General features: G+C 43.8%; 1 protein-coding gene across 1 annotated transcript in view; it reads left to right on the forward strand.

Annotated features, from left to right (window-relative positions):
• The first annotated feature begins 98 nt into the window (after window positions 1-98).
• The window catches only part of LYPD1 (LY6/PLAUR domain containing 1), a 55,422-nt gene continuing 35,026 nt past the window's right edge, over window positions 99-20,494 (forward strand). The window contains exons 1-3 of the mRNA XM_061135823.1: window positions 99-168; window positions 296-325; window positions 1,593-1,730. Of these exons, the coding sequence (XP_060991806.1) occupies window positions 99-168; window positions 296-325; window positions 1,593-1,730 (238 nt within the window). The remainder of the gene's footprint in view (window positions 169-295; window positions 326-1,592; window positions 1,731-20,494) is intronic.

A 20,494-nucleotide genomic window follows, 5' to 3' on the forward strand; every position in this document is an offset into this window, starting at 1 on the left:
CCTTCATTCTCCGTGGCCAACTCCGGAGACGCCGCGCTCCGCCAGGGAGCTCGAGTCAGAGCAGCGGCGACCCTCAGCCCGGAGCCCCGGCTCGGGCGATGCGGGCGCCGCCGGCGGCACCTGCGGCTCCTCTCGGCGGCGGCGGTCGCCTCGGCGGCAGCAGAGCGGGCCCCAGCAGCCTCGGCAGCCACCGCCGCTGCGGCCCGGACAGCCTCCGCCGCGGCCGCAGCTTCTGATGCGCTTGCTCGCTCCCGGCTCCGCGGCTCCGGGAGGATGTGGGTGCTCGGCGTCGCAGCAACTTTTTGCGGATTGTTCTTGCTTCAAGGTAAGAAGACGAAGCGGCCAGCTGTCCGGCCGGGCGCGCACACCCCATCCACCTGCCGGCCCCTTTGCCTCTCTGGGCGCCCACCTCCGGCCCTGTGCTGCTCCGGGTTTCCCCAGCGGGAGTTTGGCTGCGGCGAGGGGTGCTCAGAGGCGCTAGATGGGAAGGTCTCCAAATCCCGCGCTGCAGGAGAGGCGGGAGCGGCGGATTGGTGGGACTCTGGCTGCAGATGGTTGGACTGCGCGGTAGGAAGAAGCTAGGAAGGAGGGAGGGTCCGAGCAGCGTGGGGTCTCGGTTAGGGAACTGGGGCGACAGACCGCGAACCCGCCAAGTAGTCGGGCGTCTCTAGCAACCCGTGGGAGTGGCGCCGCCGACAGGTGAGCCACACGCGGGGCAGCCGGTGGCCGGGGCGCGCCCGGGTTGGGTTGCTGCGCTCGGGGCGCGACCGCTGGGGGGCTGGGAGGGGTTGCGCCGGGTCCGCGGCTCGTCTGCCTGGGAGTCGGGGGAATTGGGTCTGGAAGGCAGCTCGTAGATGCAAGCGGAGCAGTCAGGCTGGAGCGGAGGGAGGTGCGAAACGTCTGACTCCTTCCCTCCAGAGACCGACTTCCAACCCTGCTCTGCAGAGCTGGGACCCCGAGCCGGAGCCCTAGCTAAACGGAGCCGCGAAAGTGGGGCAGAAAGCGGCCGGGGATACACGTTCCCACGCCGCGGCCACCCCTGCTGCTTCGGGGGAACAGTCCCGAAGAAAGGTGGGGGACTCGGGGCGCAGCGGCACTTTCTCCAGAGCTTCAGCGTAGGGAGCCTGCGAACCACAGCGCTGGAATGCGAACGCCAAAAATCAAAGAAAACCGAAAAGGCGTCTGCAAAGGCAATCGCGACTGGTGCCAAAATAGCAATTAACTCATTTGTAACCAATTAACAATTAGGCAAATCTTCGGCGTAGACTGGAGCTGACGCAAGTCTCTGGAGCTACTCATCTCTCGGGCTGCATGTTCCTCCTTCCAACTTCCGTGCGGAATGGCCAGGTGTGGTGTCGGATAGGCTCTTTGTTTCTGGAGCGAGGGTCTAAGGGTCGCGAGCAAAACTGCACTTTATCCCGCAGGACCTTCAGCAGCCACGCCGCCCTCTACTGGCTTCAGCCGCAGCCGCCTTTCTGGGAGCCCCAGGCGCGAGCGCGGAAGCGACGCTGGCTGGGGCCAGTGGGAGGACGGTGCGTTCCCGGGTGGTCTCTGTGAGGCTGGGTCTGAACCCTACTGTGTCTGTCCCACAGGCTTTGCGTTGCAAATTCAGTGTTACCAGTGTGAAGAATTCCAGCTGAATAACGACTGCTCGTCCCCCGAGTTCATCGTGAATTGCACGGTAAACGTTCAAGACATGTGTCAGAAAGAAGTGATGGAGCAAAGCGCAGGTAAGAGGCTGGCAGCCCCCCTCCTCTTCCCCTCTCCAGTCTGGGCCTCAGTGGAAGTGAGGGGCCATTGCATTACAGGAAAAGATTGACTTTGATATCATGCACACACTGGTTTATCGCGGATTTACTTTTACAATGCTGGGAAGATGGAGAGTTCCAAGTTACTTTAATCTCATTAGAGTTAATTACCAGGGCTTCTCCCCAAGGAACTGGGAAGGGGCTGTGCATTTAAATGAATGGTTCTCCTCTTTTTATTTACTCCCCTCACCTTCCTCTGCTAAAAGCTGATCGGGAGACTGGAAAATATATGGATAACCAGCCCTGCTTGGGCAACTAGACAGTAGCCTGTGAGCAGTGTCAGCCTGAAATATGAAGCTAGTTGAAGTTCCCAGAGGTCAGCACTTGAAAAATGTGTTTTGTCAGAGAGCCACGCCATATTTCTTTGAAGAACACTACAGGATCTTTATTTAATTTTAGAACTAATGCATCAAATTCCAGGCACAAATTGCCAAGATCTTTCAAAGGAATGTAGTTTCCAGTCCCACAGGCTTAGCTGCTGGCAGGCTGACAGAGGGCCTGGGCACCGGCCAGGTGGAGAAGGAAGGGGAGGTGGGTCTTGCAGCCACAAACCTCCCTCATTTCCTGCAGAGTCTTCTCACTGAGCAGGAGCTGCCAGCCCCTCCCAGGAGTCTTTTCAGAAGTCAAAATCTCCCCTTAAAGTACAGCTGGAACTTTGGGGAAATTGGTGAACTAGGGTTTCATTTCCAAGGTCAAATCGACGAATATAGACTTTGTCATTTTAAAGATGTTGAAATGATAGATGAATAATATTCAGTGAACCCAAGCCCAGCTTCTGTTTAGCTGACTGGACTGCACTGCCCACAGAGCCTGGTGAAGGGCCTGGAAGGGTTAAATGAGTCCTTTAATCCGGTAGCAGATTAATGCAAAGACTCAAGTTTTAAAGCCAGCATTTTGGGGAAAAACAACTTGGGGAATGTGGTTTTCTTCTCAGGGAAGGGTCTGGCTGCACCTGTGGCTTGCCACTTAGTTACGTGGGAAGGCACTAGCTGGTCACTGTACTGTGAGGTGGGGTGTGTGTGTGACTTTCAAGGCTGTTCGTTTAGATTATGATCAGTCTAGGTGTGGATTCTTTCCACCAGAATCATTCTTCTAGGCCGTCAGAAATGTAATTGCTCTCAAAAATAACTTCTCAAAGAAAGCAACATGCATTGTTTGGTTATATGGTATGCAGGCTGTTAAAAAAAGCCAAACAAAACTTAGTGATGGGTCTTTAGCTAAGATTGACATGGTGATTCTGGTGAGATGTTTCTTGTCTGCTTGTATTTCATTCCTGAGAATTTCATCTGAGCAAAAACGGACTGCCCTTCCACCAGAGGAACTGCTGCGATTTTCATCAGAATCACTCTGAACACTTTATTGCAACTCTCAAAATATTTGTAGCTTTCTTCCAGGCAGTAGTTTAGAGGCAGACAGAAATGGGGATATGGAACTTCCTCGTCATCCTTCAGGTCACTGCTTTACCCGGGGATCATGTTTCATCACCTGGGATATGATTGTCACGAGGAGAGGAAAAGCTATGAACCAAATTGCAGTCAGAAGAGGTGGCTTTCTGAGAGATAGTTCTTGCTTTTTGAAAGTGTACTTGAGATGCACTTTGAAAATGGAATTTTCAAGTGTTCAGGTTTTCATCTGGCTTCCCTCTCTCGTCCACCCCACGCTGTTGTGTTTTGTGTTTTGTTTTTTTAAAACGGTATCCCTGGCATGATAACGCCTAGCTTCTCCCCCGAGAGACTGAGCACAGTCCATGCCTGACCTGAAGCTGCTCTCAGCTCAATCAGAGTGGGCGCTGGGTATCTTCAAACCGGGTTCCTCTGGCCACATGTCACAGGCTAGAGAGTGACAGACACGAGAGAAATAAGGCAGACTCAGCTGTGAGGTGTGAGACACTGACCCTGTTGGTGGGCTCAAAGGAACCGGTTAGGAGAAGGATGCAAGCTCTGCGCACAGAGTATCCTGAATTCAATAGAAATCAGCCAAACACACATCCCTGTGTTTGAAGTTGAAGGTGGGGTGGGCACGGGAGAGGGGGTGGACTGAAACGTCTAAGGCATTTCCATTTTCATCATGTGGTATTAGCGACCCATCTATTTCAGCGGTGATTAACTCAACCCTTGTCGGCAGGGCGAGAGAGCCAACCTGAAAACTCTGATTGTTAAGCGAACTCAGCTTGGTGTCCTCATCAGTGTAGCAACAGCTGATTTCTGTTGTATACTGCATGCCCCAGGTTCTTTTTTTGTGCCTTATGTGGGGATATCACCTGACATCCGAGAGTCCCCTTATGAGGCTCCTGTTTCCCAGGCTGCTCCCCAGGGGCATTTCATTCCACTGCAGGGTCAGCTTCTCCCCCCCTGTTCAATGATGGTATTAGGTGTTGAAGTCAGAATTGTTTCTGCTGAATCAGTGATACATGTTGTTTCAAGAATTTCAGTGCTTTGGAACTGAAAGTGTTCTTGTTGTTTTGGTTTTAAAAAATTACATTGACTTATCTATTAGAAAAATCATAAAAGGGGGATCTAGCAATCTTCTTTCCATTTGTTAAAACAACCTCCCAAATTTCTCCTTTAATGAGAGTTCACCAACTTTCGTAGCTCATACACAAAAATTAATCTACATTTGCATAAAGATTATAAGTAAATATAATAGAAGAATTATATTGATAGGAGTAAACCATAAGGGGTCGATTTATAGTTACTGGTGTGCTTCAGAATCTGAGAGTTTTGTTCAAATTCACGTCTGGGCCCCTCCTTGGAGAGGCCACTTTGGGGAAGTCTGTGGTAGAGCTGGCCAGGGATCAGCCCCTGAATTGAGAGCTGCTGGTCTGGACCGACCTTTTTGTGTATTAGAGGAATGAAAACAAGAGTCGGGGAAATTAGATGTCTGGTCCATGTCAGTTAGTGAGTTGTTACTGAGAGGCATCTGCTCAGTAACATCCCAGGCCAACCCCTTACACGGTAAAATACGTCTCCAGGGTTGCCTGCAAAGATAATTCAAGCAAATTGCTAAAGACTTAGACAATTCTCATGCCCATCAAGTTCACCTAATAGGCTTAGTGAACTGGGTTGAGTGGACGATCCACAAATGGATTTTGCAAGAACAGGAAAACGAACTCAGGATTTGTAAAGTCTGAGTGCTATGGCATTTTCCATAGGTAGAGAAAAAGCAGGGTTTTAAATGGACTAAGATTTTAATGCACCAAGCAAGTTTGATTTTAAGTAGGAATGAAAGGCATTCTTTTTGAAAAAAGAAAAAAAATACCAGCAGTGCAATATGCCCAAGCCCTCAGATAGTCCCTTCTGGATTAAGTCTGCAAACTCAGCTCTTATGAATTTTCAGGCAGGTACATTGAATTTTCAAGTGTGAAGTACATTTAAAATTAACCTTTACCTATTCCCCAGAGTGGAGAAGGAAATGGCAACCCACTCCAGTATTCTCGCCTGGGGAATCCAGGGGACAGAGGAACCTGGTGGGCTGCCGTCTATGGGGTCGCACAGAGTCGGCCACGACTGAAGCGACTTAGCAGCAGCAGCATTCCCCAGAGTGGCATTCCTATGGGGGGCTGAGAGAGTTTTCTGCCTTTTTTCCCCTTGGTCATTTATCGAGAAATAAGGCATGGGTTATGGGGAGGGGAAGGCTCCCTTCATTGTCCTTACTAACTGATATTTAAATATTTGCTTAATAAATGACTTGTTCTCTCCAGCTCTGCACTTAATGAGTTAGTGTCTACTTACCGCTCCACCCTTGATAATGACACTTCTCTTGCTCTGGCTTATCACTGCACTCCACAAAATATTTCAAATATTGATTTTCACTTCAGAATAGAAGCCCCCCACCCATGAATTTTGAAACCAGAGTATAAAGAATGTGAATTTGCATTTGTTTGACAGTGCAATCTTGTAATTAGAGTTTTTCCTCTTGACTAGATACAGTGAAAGGGGCATAATTTAATTTTTATAGACTAGCCAATTTCTGCCCTTCATAAAATATAGCTCTGTCAGTGAGCAAAATGTTACAGGTTCTCCTAAACCTTATTTAAAAGTTAAATGCAGTGTATTGAGAGAAAGTTCATGGTCGGAATCAGTAACCTAATCGATCTCTTCACCCGTCCTTTGCAACAGGCATTAATCTATTTGTCTGTTTTGTGATACATGAGTTACTGATTTATATGCCATGTTGCATCTACATTATGGCTGTATAAGCAATGGCTATTTTCCTTTTGGATTAGTTAGTTGCTCATTAAATTGGGCGAGGATGGCTTCATGCCTTAGATTATTTTCTCATGAACTACAGAAGGGATAGCAAGGGAGAACCTGGGGGGTCTCTGAAACACCCATCCACTCTTAGCAGGAAGAAGTAGCAAGCTAACCATGGCCTGTGTTCTCTGCTTAATTTCACTAAGATTGAAAATGACAGGCTACAGTGAGCTTGGCAGGAAGGAAGGGTCAGTTTTGCCAAGCAGTATTATATCCCAGTCCCTTTATACCTGGATTCTTTTATTTAAGGTGCACAGACATGGCATATATATGTATATGCATATATTTAAATTTTTTCCTATGTATATATTTGCACACAATCCTAATTCTTGTGAGAAGTGAAAATGTGCATCCTCCTTGTTTGTAGCTGTTCAGGTCATAAATGCTTAACATGTGTTATATGTAGGCACAAAGGTGTTTTCTAACTTTTTTCGCCCCAGAACATCTTTGTTCAGAGGACCAGTGATGTCTGTCAATCTTCTAGTGCCCCTGTCTGCTCCATATCTTTCTCTCTTACTCATTCTCTCATATCCTCTCCCTTTTGAACATCCCACCTGCAGCCCTTACTTTCTCACTCTCAAATCCATTTTGAGACGGTTATGGAATCCACTCCAAGAGTAGAGAACAGAAATGTAAAAAATCACCATATTTTAACTTTGCCAAGGAGACCTCAACAGGTTTAAAAACTGAATAAAAAAGATTCAGATGTCAAAAAAGATATCCTCGTACGTTAACACTGGCCCTGCTATAAAGGTTTCTATGTCAACCTCAATGAAGGTATGAATTATGTGAGGAAAGATTCTGTGTGGTGAATATCAATATCACTGCCTCTTTCCCAGTGGGATCCTGAAAGAACACCTTTTTCTCCAAGGCAAAACACTTTGCCAATCTAGTTGTTCACTTAAGTTCTCGAGATGCAGCCATCTCTTTCATGTGGCAGGCATAGCAGACTTCTGAGGAGGTCTTCAGAGGGTGAATATCAGATGTCTTTAGTCCCTTGGACTCTCCATAAGTAAAGTATTTGTTTATGTTAACTTTCTAGCTGAACAAGCAGCCAGGGCTGACCTCCCATCTCCATAGATGAAACATTTGAGGATTGATCCAGCTCTCCCACGGCACTAATTCCTCCCACTATGATCTCATGAAAGCTTCCATCATTGATGGTTTTCCTAATGAGTTTAAACAGAGAAGCTTCAAAGCTGGGTTTTCTCTCCCAAGTGAAAAATGAAACGCACTATGAAAACAAAACACAGTTTGCTTTGAACTCGGAAAAGGAAACCTGCTTCCCTTATACATTCCTGAAATTAAAAGATCTGAATCTACAGCCTGTTTTATTTCTCCTTCTCCCCTTACTGCCTTCTTTCCCGCCTTCCCCTCTCCCTCCTCCTCTCCTTCTCTCTCCCCCTCCCTCTCTGTTTCTTTTGTTCTTGTTTGATGACTGACTTAGAGTCTAATGCCCAAACCCGGCAAAGGTTTATTACCACACCGTGCAGAAGTAGTCCACAGCCCAGCACCTGTCGTCAGCTGTTGCGTGAAAAGGGCATCTCTCTCCGTTAGGGAGCCAACAGCTATGTGCCAGGCTTCCCAGTAACTTTGAAGAGGTTACTCGTTACTGCACGTCCCAGGGGCTTAGCTTCCTCCCCTGTCGTATGTCGAAACAGGTCACCCGTCGTCTTATGAGATGCAGCAAGGCAGTGAGGGATGCCGGCAGTCTAGTCACCTTAAGGACCAATTCTAAAGATGGAAGCCGGCAGCAGTTCTCACCGGGAGTTGCTTCATTCACTCTCCATAGCTGCCTCTGAAGGCTAACTCTGCACACACTTTCTCGGACTGAACCCTTAACTCCTTAAAATAGGACTCTCACAGTTGGCCTGGAAGGTCCGCAGTGAGATAATATATTCACTTGATGGTTGGTGGATCTGAGATGCAGAGAGATTCAGCAGTTTGCTCAGGACCACACAGCCGGTGGGACTGAAATTCAAGTCCTTCCCTTCCCTGGGGTTTTTTTTTCCCATCATGCTAATGTCATTTGTTTTTCTTTTTTGTATTTTTAATTACAATTTTATTGAGGTATAATTTATGTATCATAAAATTCATCCCTTTACAGCTGCAGTCCCCAGCCGTTTTGGCATCAGGGACCGATTTTCTGGCAGACACCTTTTCCACAGACCAGGGCGGGGGATGGTGGTTTCAGGATGATTCCCAGTGCAGTACATTTATTGTGCACTTTATTTGTTATTATTATATCAGCTCCACCATAGAACATCAAACGTTAGATCCCAGAGATTGGGGACCCCTGTTTTAGAGCATAAAATTGATTGTTTTTAGTATATTCACAGAGTTGTGAAAATAGTCTAATTCCAGATATATATCTAATTCCAGAACATTTTCATCACCCCAAAAAGAAACCCTGTACCCTTTAGCTGTCACTAATCTGAGAACTACTAATCTACTCTGTGTCTCTCTGATTTGCCTATTCTGGACATTTCATATAAATGGATTCACACAATCTGTTTTTCTACGATTGCTTCTTTCACTTAGAATAAGGTTTTCAAGGTGCATCCATTTCACACCCCGTTTGGAAGTGCATTTTTCCTCTTGCTTTGCAGAGGTCGAAAAGAAAACTCAGGCTTGGCAGGTTCTAAATTATAGAATGGAGTGGGGCGAGATGGGGTAGGAGAGGGGTGATGGTGAGCCTGGAATTCCATGGGCTAATTAGCCAAATTGCTACGTTAAACTAAAAACCTGTGCTAAGAGCAAGCTGTCACAGGAAGCCATAGGGCAAAGGAGTTCATAGTCGTGGAGAATCTGCTCTGCTCAGCACTGGGCTCACCATCCATTGCCTCCACATCCACTGCCATCTGTTAAAGGGTTAATCGACTTTTCCCTGTTGTCGTTTGGTGGCTCAGCCCTCAGTCGTGTCCTTGTCCGACTCTCTGTGACCCCACGCCAGGCTTCCTTGTCCGTCACTATCTCCCAGAGTTTGCTCGGATTCATGTCCATTGAGTTGGTGATGCCATCTCATCCTCTCATCTCATTCTCTGCTACCCTCTTCTCTTTTTGCTTTGAGTTAGTTTGTTAGCCACAAGAATCCTCAGGGATCTGGGTGGGCTGTCACTGATACTAGAAGCTCTTATCCGTGATCTCAGCTGCCCATCCCAACATCTGGCGTCCTCCATAGACCACAGCCCTCAAGCATCCTGCACCACTTAAGCTAGAAGAGATCTTCATTTATAATTTCAAAGAAGAGGTTACTGGGGCCCAGAAAGTTTTCTTTTCTGAGGCCCTGCCTTAACAGCTTGATCAGTCCAGCTCCTCGTTCTTTTCTTGGGAAGGCCTGAGAGTAGAGCAGGGGGAGCAGCATTCTGGGGAGAGATTCTGGCTCAGGAGATGCAATTCTGGTGTGGTTTTATCATCTACCACGCGTACTCTGTAAACATGTGCAAATCTAGCCATTTTCCCCCCATACCAAATCACTGATGAAAGCTTTATGTAGGCCCAACGGTCTGCTCCTTTAGGAGGTGTAAGTTTCTTCTGGTATCTCCTTCTCCAAGGCTAAGCTGAATACTTCTCTGCCTGGTGGTACAGGATTGTCTTTTGGGGCTAAGAGAATTGCTGGTAGAGGACCATGTGTTTCCTCCTCCCCTGGACATTTTACAAAATGCCGTATCTGTAATATAGGAGCGTCAATCAAATCTGTGATGAGTCAGGCTGCAGTAAACAAAAGAATTATGATTTATGTCCCTAATTCCTTCTATCCATGGTAAATTTTGGGCCATGGCTACATTGTGATTCAGGAACGGTTTTCACAAGCCAGAATTATACTGCATGTTCCCTTATTAATAAATGGCTTCCAATGTTCTGATTGCCTGCAACAGTCCAAAGCAGTGCAGTAGATGAACTGAATTAAGTGCTTTCAATAAGGTGAAACCATAAACAGTTTGTAAGCAATTGCTTTCCACCCCCTCCCCCAACAGTGTATTTAAGAAGAATAAAGCAGTGATGGTTCATGACGTTGATTCTGAGCTTTATGACTTTAAGAAAACCAGGAGAGGGATCCAGATGCAAAAATGATGAAGTGTTGTATTATTTTAAGGAAGTTGTGATACTTGGTCCAGTGCATTTCATTTCTCACTGGACATGGACAATAGCTTTTTATGTTTTTCTATTTCTTGGACTTGTTGGTGAGAATGGAGGATTGGTAGAAAGAGTGCTGGGGCGTGTGGTTCCCAGTGTGGCCCTCAGCCCACTGTGGCCCACGCTCACTGTATGTGCCCTGAATATGAATGTGCAGAGCAGCCTGTGTTGAGGCTGCTTCAAAGAGCACCGGCATGAGCAGGTGTATTGAAAGTGATGCTGGGTGATGTTTTATACTGTTTTGTCGCTTATGTAAAAGCTAGCAAACCACTCGGGTTTCCCCTAACTTCAGAAAACCAATACAGAAATAACAAGAGGCGGGCAGGTTGCCTAGTTGTCCACCCCATGAGGCCATCCAAATGGATCTTGGCTTCAAAGCCAGTTGTGAGATTCTTTTGAGAATTTCCGTGGCTTCAGAAGGAAAGGCTGTGAGCAGATGGGGCCCACACCCAGAGAGGGAAGAGTTCGCTGACTTTCTTTGAAAAGGCCGAACATTATTCTTCTCAGCCTGTCCTAGGCTGTCGGAAGGGAAAAAAGAAGAAAGCAAGTCAGAAGCAGGTGTTTTACATAAGAGCAGGTTAAGATCCAGAGAGACTAAACCAACTTTGTTGTAAAACCTGGGTCTGTGTGTACAAGCCAATGGGGCCCTGCTTACCTGGGCCTGAGCTTCTAGCATTGACCTTCTTGGTGATGAGAGGAGGATGACAGAGGGATGCTCTGACGATCTCCAGCCAGCAGTTTGCATGGCATTGGATCCTTTAGGATTTTAGAGTATCTTTTCCTAATAGAAGTGGATTGTAGCTTCATCCACTAGTGTCCATTTCTGGAGTTCATTTCTGCAGCCAGAGCTCCCGAGCACATTACCCACCTCTTCCTTCCTCTCTGCCTATCTCTCTTTCTCCCCCTACCTCCTCCCTGCCTCCTTTCACATACATACACATCCAGTCACTCACTGCTATGTAGACACCCTGTAAATATTTGCTGAATAAGTATGCTTGAGAAATCAAGTTTCAAGCTAAAATAAATAATTTATCTGTTGGTATTTTAGAAGCATTATACAAAATGAGGGGGCTTAAATCTCTATCATAAGAAGAAAAGAACAAAGTTGAGTGTACTGTTGGCTTTCTCGTTGCACTTGCAATGGTCTACATGCCCATTAATGGCACGTAAGAAACAGCTCTGAAGTGCACTGCACCCCAGTTTTTCTTGGGTGTCAGCTTTTAAGTCTGATCTGGCCATGCTTTGAATAAGAATGTTTTCTGGAAACCACACACCCCAACTCCTACAACATTCAGCTAACTTCGTAGTCAAGCCACCTGGGGACAGGTGACCATCCAGCCAATTCCATCAGCTGGAGGTGTAAGTTATGTGGAACTCCGGTACATCAAGATCCACCTTGGTCATGAACTCCCTTAGGAAGAAAACCAATCCTCCCACGTAGTCATATTCCCCCAACAAACCTCTGTTCCCACCAGGCCTCTCCCACACAGGAGATGCAAATTGAAAATACATGTGAAGATGTCCAAGACACAGGTAATCCAGACTTTCAGCTGGGGGATGTACTTCTAAACCATTTAATTTCAGGAAATTAAACCACAGAGGGAAGCAGGAAAAAAGGACTATGTTTTATGTTTTTGCTCTCCTATGGACCATCTTGCACTTAAAGCTTGGCCCTAAGAACTAAGTGTTTGTGTTCTTGCCCTCTTTATTGAATATCATTAATATCATTGTCATAAAACCTGGATGCCATTCTTATGTTGAAGCTCGAGGAAGTTCTGACTGCAATAGCTTCATGCATCGAGAAAGCGTTTTGGTCTACTCCCCTTATTGGCCTATAGGTCATAGTTTCAAAAGAGCATTAATCAGCCACTGCTGTTGCCAGACTCCTTTAGTTCTTACCTCCACCTGGACCTCACTTTCTGTGCCACTTAAGAATGTCTTCAGTGGCAGATAACAGAGACATAAGCCCCATAAAAGCAGGTATTGTTTAGCTAACAAGATAGTCCAGAAGTAGGCTGTCCTGGGCTTGTTTCCACAACTCAGTGATGTCCTCAAAGACATCAGAGGTGTTCTCCATTTTCCTAAGGGTTCGTTTTCTGTCCATAGTCTAATTGACTCTTGTTCACAAAGTGGCTGCTTGTATTCAATTAAAGGAAAGAGCATCAAGGAGCTTTTATCTTCAGCTTTTCCTTTTACCAAGAAAGCAAAATCCCTCTTTCGGAGTCCCTCAGAGAGACTTCTCCTTATCTTTGATTGATCTGAATGTTGTGTTGTGGCCATTATTTGTTGTAAAGGAAGAAAGCAGTGGGTGGCTATGGGATGGACAACTGTCAGTGTCTGCCAAATCACTTTTTGAGGAATCCTTGCACAAAATTGGAAAGAATCAAGCACATTGCTTCCAGTGCTGCCCCACCCCCCCACAGGAGCCATTTTGCCACCGAGGACGCTTGTTCCTAATTTGGGTAAATCTGTATGCATGAAATCTTTGGGCCCCGTGATGTTAATGTTGCCCTTTGAGAACAGTAATCAGAAGGACTTAAAGGTTAAAAATGCAAGAGCCCAGTTTCATAAATCATTGAAGGCACTCTCCTTAATGTTACTCACTCTTTTGCTAAAACAAACATTGAAATGCATTATCAGAGGACCTCTATTCATGAATCACTGTCACTTTTTTTTTTTTTTTTTTTGGCTGTGCCTTGTGGTATGGAGAATCTTAGTTCCCAGGCCAAAGATCAAGCCTGTGCCCCCTACATCGGATGCGCACAGTCTTAACCACTGGACCACCGGGGAAGTCCCCAACTGTCACATTTTGGAAAAGGAAAAGAGCACATGTGCTAGCAAACGATGTCCTGACTTTTTGTTCAAGCTGTGTGTGACATTTCAGAATTTTGGTTCACTGAATGATGAGCTATAAGAGTATAAATTTTAGTGTGAGGATATTTCCACGGGAGAGAATGGTGTGTTCATGGCAAAAAATACAAGGGTGCCTTGGGTTAAATGCTTCGATGTTCTTGAATCATTGCACCCACAGCCATTTTGCCACTAAGGACTCTGTTGTTCCTAATTTGGGTAAATTTGTATGCACAAAACTGATTATTAATCTTTGGGCCCCATGATGTTAATGTTGCCCTTTGAGAACAATAATCAGAAGGACTTCAAGGTTAAAAATGCGAGAGCATGGTTTCATAAATCATTGAAGGCACTGTTAACACTGGAATAGTAAGTCATAAAGATCTGTTCCCTCAACCCCCCAAGGCAAACTGGGGTCCAGAGGCACCAGCTGAGGAAAAGCAAGTGTCTGCAGAAACCTTCCTGGCTCAGAAAGTTATAAATGAGCAGAGAAGTCCACATCTAATGGGAAACTCAAGTAAAACTAACAATTGACATCATACATTATGGGTGGGTGGTTTGTATGCCATAATTAAGTTGGCATCAGTGGTTAACAGCCTTGAAAATTAAACTCAACAACAAAATCAAAGGCTTCTGAATAATGAAGTTAACACATCCCTATTCTGAGGAAAAAGAACGTCCTTGCGTTATCTTGTTTCATGTCTGTTTTCTTGACGATGTGGCTGTTGTTCAGACAGACATGTTTGTTTTTACTGTTGGGGGCCAGAGGGGTGCTTCTGGGCTCCCCTCAACTTCTGGTTCCACCAACTACCCCAGGATGGGAGGGTGGCTGGCATCAGGACGGATGGACCGTGCAGACTTTGTCACTGCCTCTTTCTTTCAGGCCTTTAAAAAATGGATTGTTAGCATTCTTGTTTGGTTCCTGTGGTAATCTGCAGCTCCAGTGGAGGGTGGCTTCTTCAGATTTTAAAATATTCACATCCATAGCAAAGGAAAAGTACTTAAGAGTCAGAACACAGAGCTGTCCAGGAAAAGTCTACCTCCCAGGTCTCCTCCTGCCTTTATGTCTGATGAATGGTGCCCATCATGGCAGTAACGAGGCTCAAGTTCATATAGATGAGCCTCTTCTTCTCAAGATATCCCCATTAGAATGCAGAGACGATCAACATTTCTTGCATGGTGTTCTTTAAGATAAAAAAAAAAAAAATACTTGAGAACAAATCGAAGATCTTTTTTCTCCCAGTTTCTTTCAAAACTCACTGAAAATGCATATAGTTCTTTCCAATTACCCGTTTCCAAGCATTTTTCTTTGAGGAGCTGTCCCTAGTCCTGCATGGAATATTTATTGTAATGTAATCATAACTCCAGTGCAGTAAGTGTTGGTTATTTTTCGAGTAGGGGAAGATTAGTCTTACTCCCAGATGGGCATTCACACAAGCAGCAGTTTGCCATTGAAGTTCGACTTTAAAACTAAATTATATAACATGGGGTGAAAAGTAATGGGCTATTAAAGGCTGTCTTTAGGAATTTCCATTTCTGTACCGGCAAAGAGAGCAGAGGAAAAGATACATGAATGATAGTCCATAAAGAAGAGAAGATGCATGCTTTACATTGGAGCAGAGACTAAAGTGAGAAAATTAGGAAAATAACTTACATGGTTTGAAAGCATGCTTATAGCAGGTAGGTCATAGTAGAACTGTACTCCCACACTCTCTGGGACTCCCCAAAGTTGCATGTATCAGTATATGTGTGTGGAGATGAAGGGGATACACAATATGCCAGGTCTTTTTTTCTGCCCCGATTGAACTCGACTCACTCAACAAAAGCAATGTTAAGTGGTTTTCGTTTCTGATTCTCAAGGTCCAGAGGTTATTTGGAGCAGAAGATGAGTTGGAAAGTACTTCCCCATCCTGCAGAGAATCACTGTAGAGTTAAGTTCTAGGACACTACGTAAACGGGGTCAGATAGAACCTGGTGGGGTTTAGAGGGCACCCAAGGGTTATCAGCCTTCTTTCTTACCCAGGTTCTGAGCAAACTGGGAAATAAATGAGCTCGGCAGAGAAGGCCTAGAACATCACCGTTGTTACTGAGAAAGACTGGGCTGGAGGGACTAGCTTTGGGCGAAAGTCAACCAGGTTTCTAAGTTAGCTTCTTCAAATTAGCTGGTTTATCCAGTCAAACAAAGCCAGGGAGGGAAGTTTCTTGCCCTGCAGAGCAGGGCAGAACACATACTTGCTATGAGGGATGGGGAAGAGGATGAGCAGCATGTGCCCAGTTTATTCTTCCTAAGTTAACCGGTCAGATATGTCACTCTGCCTCCTTTGGGGAAGAGGGATTTGAGGTCTAGAGAAGCCAGGAGTTTCACCAATTGAGGGAACATTGGAATAGAAGGAAAACCACCCCCCCCACCCCCACCAGTAATCTTCCCTCAAGCCCATCACATTGGAAAATAGTCATTTCTGGACCATCAGGGCCTTTGAGGTAGGAAGGAAGTAATCAAAGAACAGATATTTGGGGCCACATCTGTCACCTACGTAGACATACACACTCACTGTATTGGTTATCAGCATGAACAGTGGGCAATCATGTTTCACTGAAGCATTTGTTTGGGTAGAACATAGAAAAATGATATAGACTTCTCCCTCACCCATACTAGCATCTTCTATGAAAACTTTCTATTTTGAAATAATTTGAGACTTGCAGAAAGGCTGCCAAAGTAGTAGAGAGTTTCCATATACCCTTCGCCCAGCTTCTGCTACTGATAATAACTGGCATCACCATGGTACAATGATCAAAACTAAGAAATTAACATTGGCACCATACTATTAATTCAACCATGGTTAGTATTGGATTCCATTCATTTTTCCTTTTTCTATTCCAGTATCCTCTCTAGGATCCCACATTGCATTTCATGGTCATGTCTCCATATTCTCCTCTAATCTCAGTTACCAGTTCCTCATCCTTTCCTTGTCTTTTGTGATCTTAACAGTTTGCTTTTTCATTGAAGGACAGTTGATTTACAGTATTGTGTTAATTTCAGGAATACAGCAAAGTCATTCAGTTATATATATGTGCGTGTGTGTATTCTTTTTTCAACTATTTTCCATTATACTTTATTATAAGATATTGATATAGTTCCTGTGCTATGCCGTAAGTCCTTGCTTATTATAGTAGTACTCATCTGTTAATCCCATGCTCCCAATTTATCCCTCTGGTAATCATAACTGTGTATTCTGTCTGTGAGTCTGTTTCTGTTTTGTAAATAAGGTCATTGTAGTTTTGACTTGCATTTCTCTAATAATTAGTGGTATTAGGCATCTTTTCATTGTGCCTATTTGCCATGTATGCCTTCTTTGGAGAAACGTCTATTTAGCTCTTCTGCCCATTTTTTGATGGGGTTGTTTTGGTTGTTGCCATCCAGTTGTATGAGCTGTTTGTATATTTTAGAAATTAAGCCCTTGTCAGTCACATCATTTGCAGATATTTTCTACCAGTCTGTAGGTTGTCCTTTTATTTTGTTTATGGTTTCTTTTGCTGTATCAACGCTTGTAAGTTTGATTAGGTCCCATTTGTTTATTTTTGCTTTTATTTCTATTGCCTTGGGAGACTGACCTAAGAAAACATTGGTACGATTTATGTCAGAGAATGTTTTACCTATGCTTTGCTCTAAGAGTTTCATCATGTCACATCTTACGTTTAAGTTTTTAAGCCATTTTGAGTTTATTTTTGTGTATGGCGAGAAGGCGTGTTCTAACTTCATTGAGGTACATGTGGCTGTCCAACTTTTATACCACCACTTGCTGAAGAGACTGTCCTTTTCCTAATGTATATTCTTGCCTCCTTTGTTGAAGGTTAATTGACCACAGGTTTGTTGCTTTGTTTGTGGGTTCTCTGTTCCATTGATCCATATATCTGTTTTGTACCAGTATTATGCTGTTTTAGTTACTGTGGCTTTGTAGTACTACCTGCCTCCTGATTTGCTCTTTTTTTTTCTCAGGATTGAGATGGTAATTCTGGGTCTTTTATGGTCCCATATGAATTTTAGGGTTATTTGTTCTAGTTCCGTGAATAGAGGGCTTCCCCAGTGGCTCAGCAGTAAAGAATACACCTGCAATGCAGGAGACGTGGTTTCAATCCCTTGGTGGGGAAGATCCCCTGAAGTAGGAAATAGCAGCCCACTCCAGTATTCCTGTCTGGAAAATTCCATGAACAGAGGAGCCTGGCTGGCTACAGTTCATGGGGTTGCAAAGAGCGGGACATGACTAACCACACACACTCCATGAATAGAACAAATATGTCAAGGGTAATTTGATAGGATTCACATTAAATCTGTAAATTGCTTTAGGTAATATAATTTTAACTGTCTTAATTCTTCCAATTTGAGAACTTGGGATACCTTTTGATTTCTTTGAATCATCTTCATCTTATTAATTTTTATAGTTCTCAGCAGATAAGTCTTTGACCTCCTTGGTCTGGTTTGTTCCTAAGTACTTTATTGTTTAGAGTTAGATTTTGAAAGGTATTGATTTTTAAATTCGATTTCTGATATTTCATTGTTGGTGTAAAGAAATGCAACAAACTTCTGTATGTCAGTCTTATAACCTGCTACCTTTCTGAATTTATTAGTTTTGATAGTTTTTGTGTGAAGTCTTTAGGGTTTTCTCTATATGGTATCATATCATCTGCATACAATGACAGTTTTACCTCTTCTCTTCCAATTTGGATACCTTTTATTTCCTTTTTTGTCTGATTGCTGTGACTAGGACCTCCAATTCTATGTCGAATAGAAGAGGTGAGAGTGGGCATCCTTGACTTGTTTCAGATTTTAACAAGAAGGCTTTCAGCTTTTCACTGTATTGTATTGGTTGTGGGTTTTTCATAGGTAGTTTTTATTATTTTGAGATATGTTCTGTCTATACCCACTTTAGTAAGTGCTTTTATGAAATTGGTGTTGAATTGATGTTGAATTATGTCAAATGCTTTTTCTGCATCTATTGAGATGATCATGTGGTTTTTGTCTTTTGTTTCGCTAGTGTATCACATTGATTTGCATATATCGAACCATCCTTTATGAACTTGGGTGAATCCCACTTGGTCATGGTATATGATCTTTTTAATGTGTTGCTGGTTTAGCTGGCTATTGTTGAGAATGTTTGCATCTATATTTATCAAAGATATGGGCCTGTAATTTTTTATTCTTTAGTGAAGTCTTGTCTAGTTTTGAAATCAGGGTGATGATGGTGCCATAGAATGTCTTTGGATGTATTCCCTCATCTTCAGTTTTTTGAAAGAGGTTGAAAAGGATTGGTATCAGTTCTTTATTTGATGGAAGTCACCTGTGACGCCATCTGGTCCTGGACTTTTGTTTGTGGGGAGCTTTTAAATTACTCATTCTATTTCACTTCTAGTGATCAGTCTGTTCAAATTATCTATTTATTCTTGATTCAGTTTTGGTGGACTGTATGTTTCTAGAAACTTATCCATTTCTTCTAGGTTGTCAAATTTGTTGACATATAAATTATTCACAGTATTCCCTTATGGTTTTATGTATTTCTGCAGGATTGGTTGAGATTTCTCCTTTTTCACTTCTTATCCTTATTTGAGTCCTCTCTCTTTTCTTTGTGAGCCTGGCCAGAGGTTTGTCAATCTTGTTTATCCTTTCAAAAAACCAGCTCTTGGTTTTATGGATTTTTTCCTGTCATTTTTTAATCTATTTTATTTTTCTCTGATCTTTATTTTCTTCCTTCTGCTGACTTTCGGTTTTGTTTGTACTTCCTTTTCTAATACTTTTAAGTGGTAAGTTAGGTTGTTTATTTGAAAATTTTCTTGTTTTTTGAAGAAGGCCTGCATTGCTATGAACTTCCCTCTAAGAAGTACTTCCATAAGCTTCTGATAGATGCTCTATGGTTGTGTTTTCATTGTCATTTTTCTCAAGGTATTTTTATTTTCTCTTTGTCATTGTTGACCTATTGTGGTATTTTTGGTAGTATGTCCATTAGTCTCCATGTAATTGTTTTTTCTCTTTTTCCCCCCTGTGATTGATTTCTAGTTTCATGTTGTTGTGGTCAGAAAAGATGTTTGAGATAATGTCTATATTCTTAAATTTTTAAGACTTATTTTGTGCCCTAGTATGCATACCACATCTTCTTTATCCATTCATCTGTCAGTGGACATATGAGTTGCTTCATGTCTTGGCCATCGTGAATAGTACTGCTATGAACATTGGTGTATATGTGTCTTTTGGAGTCTTAACTGTTTTGAAGAGGGTTGGTCAGCTTTTTGTGTGTTGTCCCTGAATTTAGGTTGGCCTGATGTCTTTTTATGACCAGAATGAGGGAACAGGAATCCTCAGAAGGGATGTGCCATCACTTCTGTGTGCATCACATCAAGGGATGTGTGATGTCAATATGTCTTGTTGCTGGTGATGCTAACTTTAACCACTTAATTAAATGGTTTTCTGGGCTTGTCCACTGTAAAGTGACTATTTCTCCCTTTTTAATTAGTACATTATTTGAAGAAGATAATTTGAAACCCTACAAATATCATCTTTCTCCTCAAACTTTGTTCAATAACTTTAGCATCTATCAGTGGGTTGTTGTTCAGTTGCTCAGTCATGTCCGACTCTTTTCAACCCCATGGACTGCAGCAAGCCAGGCTTCCCTGTCCTTCGCTATCTCCCAGAGTTTACTCAAACTCATGTCCATTGAGTCGGTGATGCCATCCAACCATCTCATCCTCTGCTACCCACTTCTCCTGCCTTCAGTCTTTCCCAGCATCAAGGTCTTTTCAAATGAGTCAGTTCTTTGTATCAGGTGGCCAAGTATTGGAGTTTCAGCTTCAATATCAGTCCTTCCAATGAACACCCAGGACTGATCTCCTTTAGGATGGACTGGTTGGATGTCCTTGCAGTCCAAGGGACTCTCAAGAGTCTTCTCTAACACCACAGTTAAAAAGCATCAATTCTTCAATGCTCAGCCATCCTTATGGCCCAGCTCTCATATTCATACATGACTACTGGAAAAACCATAGTTTGACTATACAAACCTTTGTTGGCAAAGGGATGTCTCTCTCTCTGTCTTTTTCTTAATACGCTGTCTAGGTTTCTCATGGCTTTTTTTTTCAAGGAGCAAGCATCTTTTAATTTCATGGCTTTAGTCACTGTCCACAGTGATTTTGGAGCCCATGAAAATAAAATCTGTCACTGTTTATATTTTTTTCCCATCTATTTGCCATGAAGTGATGGGACCAGCTGCCATGATCTTAGTTTTTGGACTGTAGCCCACCAGACTCCACTGTCCGTGGGATTCTCCAGGCAAGAATATTGGAGTAGGTTGCCATGCCCTCCTCCAGGGCATCTTCCTGACCCAGGGATCAAACCTGCATCTCTATGTCTCCTGCATTGTCAGGCGGATTCTTTACCACTAGTGCCACCTGGGAAACCCCTAG

Source organism: Dama dama, chromosome 33 (genome assembly GCF_033118175.1).
Source record: "Dama dama isolate Ldn47 chromosome 33, ASM3311817v1, whole genome shotgun sequence".
NCBI lineage: Eukaryota > Metazoa > Chordata > Mammalia > Artiodactyla > Cervidae > Dama > Dama dama.